The following is a 6,112-nucleotide window of genomic DNA, read 5'->3' as shown; positions in this document are numbered from 1 at the left end:
AATACTTGATATAATTAAAATAAGACATTAAAAATAATTAAAAAAATAAAATATATATTTTAATATCAATAAAATATCAAAATACCATTACAATTTATCTAAAAAATACTTTATATTTTGTATGTATGTATGTCCCGTGTCTTATAAAATTTTAAAATTCGCATATCGACGTGTCACATATCATATCGTGTCCCGCGTCCGTATCAGTGTCCGTGCATCATAGGCAATAATGATGTTAAAAAAATTTGAACACTGATTTTAGGTATTCTCCTTGTACGTTGTATAGATATATCTATACACAATTACACATTCGAATTCGATAAAGAGGATTAGAAGTTAGAACCATTAGTTTCTTATTTGTATTGAAATATTTGTTCAAATCATTAAACCCATTACCTATTTTGAATTTAATTTTGATGTTCTGTCAATGTAAATCGGTTTTATGCGTGCATTTAATCACATAACACCACATTAACAAAAATAATTATTTTTTATATTGATCGCGTGAATAATTATCTAAAAGAACGATTGTAATTACACGACTGTGTAAAACATTTTATATTGTCAGTATATCAAAATTGACCTCTTCATTGTATTTATAAAAGAAAAAGAAAAGTTGAGAATCATTTTTTTTAGTCAATAATTTTTTTACTCATCTGCTACTTAATCAATTAATGATTATTCGTTAAATAAAAGCCGATTTCCTAATAAAACCGTTTATCAAATATAATTATGTTACGTGTATACTAAAATCAATTATCAAAATCAATCATAAATATAAAATACATACTAAAATATAAATATATATTAAAAATAAATTAAAATTAAAGATATATTTATATATAAATACATTAATGATTGATTTTGATAATTTATTTTAGTGTACAAGTAACATTAATAAGCTCCATCTTGAAAAAAAGTATAATTATTCCGACTTTTCAAACAAAACAATAATATTCGTCTGTTTTAACCTATAAATAAACAACGAATATTTGCATTATCATGTTATATTTTCCATATATAATATTAGAATCCCACTATAGAATTAATGTAATAAGTATATAATATATACAATGGGTTAATTCTTTGGCTCAATAAAAAAAAGTAACCATTTGTTATTGTACATGTTTGAATATTCAGGATAAAATACTACTAATTTATTAAATACAATACACACATACTATCCGAAATAACCATCCAGATACCAAGGATAATAAACATATAATATCCTACTAAATCGCTTTAAATAAACATCCAATACTTTAATTTTAATTTAAAATTAACCTCATTATATACATTGTACAGTATAGACTCCTTATACTTCCTCCTAATATTATCTAAGAAGAATGCAGCCAATGTAGGTGGTATCGGTCATAATTATTTGCAAAGTGGAATCACCACAAATTCATCACGTGTCAGAGCAAAGAAATGTATGTGGTAACTAAGCAGCTTGTAAAAAAAAATTATTTGGGGAGAGTCAAATGCATTGTTTTGCAAGGAATAAGAAGAATGGTTCCCGCGATATATATGGAGGACCACAAAACCATGCAAAAAAAAGTGAAAGTCAAAGGTTGACGATAATAGAACTGTAAATCACAACCATGCATTCATTCCCTATCACAACTCCAAACTCCCACTATAAAAGCATCAAATCACACCTGAATAACTCGTCACCTTCTTTATCAAAAGTTATTGGCATTGGCTTCGTTTTCTCCTCTGTTTTTCTACCCTTCCAAGGCCTTCCGGGCCAGAGGTTGGGTAGAAACAAGATCATAAACAAAACTTGCAGGTGACACAGTTTCCATTTTTCTCATCATGGCTTCCGGTGACATCTCCTTCGAGGATCTTAAGAATGAGAATGTGGATCTCGTAAGTTACTATTACAATATTAATTTATATTTATATTTATATTTATATGTACTTATTGAATTTTTCTTTGAACTTGGCAATGACATGTTATGTGTACATGTATATTAATTTGCAGGAGAACATTCCCATTGAGGAAGTGTTCGTGCAACTGAAATGTAGCCGAGAGGGTTTGACATCAGCTGAAGGAGAGAAGAGGCTACAAATCTTCGGTTACAACAAACTAGAAGAGAAAAAGGATAGCAAGCTGCTTAAATTCTTGGGTTTCATGTGGAATCCATTGTCATGGGTCATGGAGGCTGCTGCTGTCATGGCCATTGCATTGGCCAATGGCGGGGTAATTACAGAATTCTTGTGTTGTTCATAAAACTATAAGGCTTTGTTATTGTTGTTGTTTCGTTCTAACATTGTATATAAATCAGGGCAAGCCACCGGATTGGCAAGATTTCGTTGGTATTGTGGTGTTGCTTTTGATCAACTCAACGATTAGTTTCATTGAGGAAAACAGTGCCGGCAATGCCGCAGCTGCTTTGATGGCCGGTCTTGCACCCAAAACCAAGGTGTTGAGAGATGGAAAATGGAGTGAGGAAGAAGCATCAATCTTGGTGCCTGGAGATTTGATCAGCATCAAGTTGGGAGATATCGTTCCTGCAGATGCTCGTCTTTTGGAAGGTGATCCTCTCAAGATTGACCAAGCTGCCCTCACCGGCGAGTCATTGCCGGTCACCAAGAACCCCGGTGATGAGGTCTTCTCTGGCTCCACATGCAAACAAGGTGAGATCGAGGCTGTTGTCATTGCCACCGGTGTCCACACCTTCTTTGGCAAGGCTGCTCATCTTGTAGACAGCACCAACAATGTTGGTCACTTCCAACAGGTACAAAACAAAACAAACTTCCATTACTTTTCTCTAACGGCATCACAACTTTGTATTAATCCTTGTTGTTGGCTTGTGTTAGGTGTTGACTGCCATTGGTAACTTCTGCATCTGCTCAATTGCTGTGGGAATGCTGATTGAGATCATTGTGGTGTATCCCATCCAACAGAGGGCATACAGAGATGGTATTGATAACTTGTTGGTTCTTCTCATTGGTGGTATTCCAATTGCCATGCCAACTGTCTTGTCTGTCACCATGGCTATTGGCTCTCACCGCCTTTCCGAGCAAGGAGCCATCACCAAGAGGATGACTGCCATTGAAGAAATGGCTGGTATGGATGTTCTCTGCAGTGACAAGACCGGAACTCTCACCCTTAACAAGCTTACCGTTGACAAGGACTTGATTGAGGTACTTCCTCTGTTCATGCTCATACAGTTCAGCCTTATATATAATATAAGCTTCTTTATTTTTAATCAAAGGGTGATTGTGATTTGTGAATGCAGGTCTTCCCCCCTAAGGTCGACAAGCAAACCCTTGTCTTGTTTGCTGCCAGGGCTTCCAGGGTTGAAAACCAGGATGCCATTGATGCTTCAATTGTTGGAATGTTGAGTGATCCCAAGGAGGTACTTAGATTTTTCAGAATTGAGGACTAAGTTTTGTGGTAACTAATTAACCTTAATACCTTATTATTATTATTATTATTGTGAAATCTCAGGCAAGAGCAGGAATCACCGAGGTGCATTTCTTGCCCTTCAATCCTGTGGAGAAGCGCACAGCCATTACCTACATTGATAGCAATGGAGACTGGCACAGAAGCAGCAAGGGTGCTCCTGAGCAAGTAACATCGAAATATATACTATTCTTTAGAAATTTATAATATAACATGAGCATGAGTTTTGATATTTGAGTACTAATTTGATGTATCAGATTATTGAACTGTGCAAACTCAAGGGAGAGACTTTGAAGAAGGCCCATAAGATCATTGATGACTTTGCCAACCGCGGTCTGCGTGCATTGGGCGTTGCACGCCAGGTGAATAAAGAGTCTAACTAAACTAATCCATGAACATGAAAAAGAAGAGGATGAAGAATTTAATTTCTGTTTACATTGATTTTAACAGACTGTTTCAGCAAAGAGCAAGGAAAGCGAAGGAGAAGCATGGGAGTTCTTGGGCTTGTTGCCACTTTTCGACCCTCCAAGGCATGATAGTGCAGAGACTATCCGTCGTGCTCTTGAACTCGGTGTGAATGTTAAGATGATCACCGGTGACCAACTGGCAATCGGAAAAGAAACCGGTCGTAGGCTCGGAATGGGAACCAACATGTACCCTTCATCCTCACTCCTTGGTGCTAGCAAAGACCCTGCCATTGCAGCCATTCCAATTGATGAACTGATTGAGAAGGCTGATGGATTCGCCGGAGTGTTCCCAGAGCACAAATACGAGATTGTGAAGAGGCTGCAGGATAAGAAACACATAGTGGGAATGACCGGAGATGGTGTGAACGATGCACCGGCATTGAAGAAGGCAGATATCGGTATCGCAGTGGCAGATGCAACTGATGCAGCAAGAAGTGCCTCAGATATTGTGTTGACTGAGCCTGGATTGAGCGTGATTGTGAGTGCTGTGCTTACAAGCAGGGCTATCTTCCAGAGGATGAAGAACTACACCATCTATGCTGTCTCCATTACCATCCGTATTGTTTTTGGATTCATGCTTGTGGCACTCATCTGGAAGTTCGACTTCTCACCTTTCATGGTGCTCGTCATTGCCATCTTGAACGATGGAACCATCATGACCATCTCCAAGGACAGGGTCAAGCCATCTCCTCTCCCTGACTCATGGAAGCTCAAGGAAATCTTCGCCACCGGCATCGTCCTTGGTTTATACATGGCTGTCACCACTGCCTTGTTCTTCTACTTGGTCCATGACACCGACTTCTTCACCGTAAGACTCCAACTCTAAACCTTTTTTTTTTTTGAGTCGTAGCTTAAACTGATAAGAAGAGACAACATGAATAATTATATCTTTTTCAGAATACCTTCCACGTGGAGGCAATTTATGATAGTGAGGAGCAACTCACCTCAGCTCTATACCTTCAAGTGAGTATCATCAGTCAAGCGCTCATCTTCGTGACAAGGTCAAGGGGCTGGTCCTACATTGAACGCCCTGGATTGTTGCTTGTTGTCGCCTTCCTAGCAGCACAACTGGTTAGTTTCTTGTGACCTTCCAACTCTAATCCAATCCAATCCGATCCGAAGAAATAGTCTAACTAACTAACTAAACTAACTAACTGTACAGGTGGCTACTGTGGTTGCTGTATACGCACACTGGGACTTCGCTAGAATCAACGGAATCGGGTGGAGATGGGCAGGAGCAATCTGGATCTTCAGCATTGTGACATACATCCCTCTTGATATCCTAAAGTTCTTGATCAGGTTGGGGCTGTCAGGAAGGGCATGGGACAACATGATTGACAAGAAGACCGCATTCACAACAAAGAAGGATTACGGCAAAAGCGAGAGGGAAGCTCAATGGGCTGTGGCTCAGCGCACATTGCACGGACTCCAGGTTCCTGAGACCCAACCCGCATTGTCCACTGAGATCTCTGAAATCGCTGAGCAGGCCAGAAGACGTGCTGAGGCTGCAAGGCTAAGAGAACTCCACACTCTCAAGGGCCATGTTGAATCCGTCGTCAAGTTGAAGGGTCTTGACATTGATACCATCCAACAACACTACACGCTTTAAATGTATTGAGTAGCTTACTTGAGAAATTCGACAGTAACTCTTGATAGGGATGGGGGTCACAACCTCTATGAACTCCATGTATTAACCTTTTTTTTGGATAATTACTTGTATTATCAATAAAATTACGAGATTTATTCATTCTTATAAAGCTTCGTTCAAATATTTTGCTTTAATTTAGAATTTCAATCACGGACTCGTAATTTTCTTGCAATCTTAACTAGCTCTCCAGTAAATCTTTTGAATTTTTTTTTTTTTTACATTTAAAATAACAAAACCAGCAATTCAATGTAGAATTGTAGATAAAGAAATCTAATGAAGTACCGTAAACCGGTTTAACTTGTGGTTTATCCGTACTAAATTAGAACTAAGCTAAATCCACTAAATTTTAATAAGAAGTTAATTTGATCAGAGAGAATATTTGACCGTATAAGTACACTATAATTGAATATTAAATTTTTTGTACGAAATAATTTTGTATGATATAAATAAAAGTATCAGGAAAAGTAAAAATATCATGCCTAAGTAATTATCATTAGAGAAAGTATATATGAAACCAATTCTTTTAATAACATTAACTAATTTTTTCAATTTTATAAATTTTTACTTTTTTGAGAATTTAAAATT

General features: G+C 37.3%; 1 protein-coding gene across 1 annotated transcript; it reads left to right on the top strand.

Annotated features, from left to right (window-relative positions):
- On the top strand, positions 1,816-5,632 carry LOC107620314 (ATPase 8, plasma membrane-type). Its single transcript, XM_016322495.2, has 10 exons — positions 1,816-1,869; positions 1,985-2,203; positions 2,289-2,741; positions 2,824-3,150; positions 3,246-3,365; positions 3,458-3,580; positions 3,670-3,774; positions 3,863-4,687; positions 4,777-4,950; positions 5,042-5,632. The coding sequence occupies exons 1-10, from the start codon at positions 1,816-1,818 to the stop codon at positions 5,486-5,488; spliced, it is 2,847 nt and encodes a 948-aa protein (XP_016177981.1). The 3' UTR covers positions 5,489-5,632.

This window comes from Arachis ipaensis, chromosome B01 (assembly GCF_000816755.2).
Source record: "Arachis ipaensis cultivar K30076 chromosome B01, Araip1.1, whole genome shotgun sequence".
In the NCBI taxonomy this organism is placed as follows: domain Eukaryota; kingdom Viridiplantae; phylum Streptophyta; class Magnoliopsida; order Fabales; family Fabaceae; genus Arachis; species Arachis ipaensis.
The sequence above is the reverse complement of the archived record's forward strand: the minus strand, read 5'-3'. Positions and strand labels throughout refer to the sequence as shown.

What these genes read in the sequence shown, in the direction of transcription:
- LOC107620314 (XM_016322495.2), top strand. Translation starts at nt 1,816, where the DNA reads ATGGCTTCCGGTGACATCTCCTTCGAGGATCTTAAGAATGAGAATGTG. An exon ending in GCAAGGGTGCTCCTGAGCAA is followed by an intron (nt 3,581 to 3,669) that starts GTAACATCGAAA and finishes TTGATGTATCAG; the next exon opens with ATTATTGAACTGTGCAAACT. An exon ending in CATTGGGCGTTGCACGCCAG is followed by an intron (nt 3,775 to 3,862) that starts GTGAATAAAGAG and finishes TGATTTTAACAG; the next exon opens with ACTGTTTCAGCAAAGAGCAA.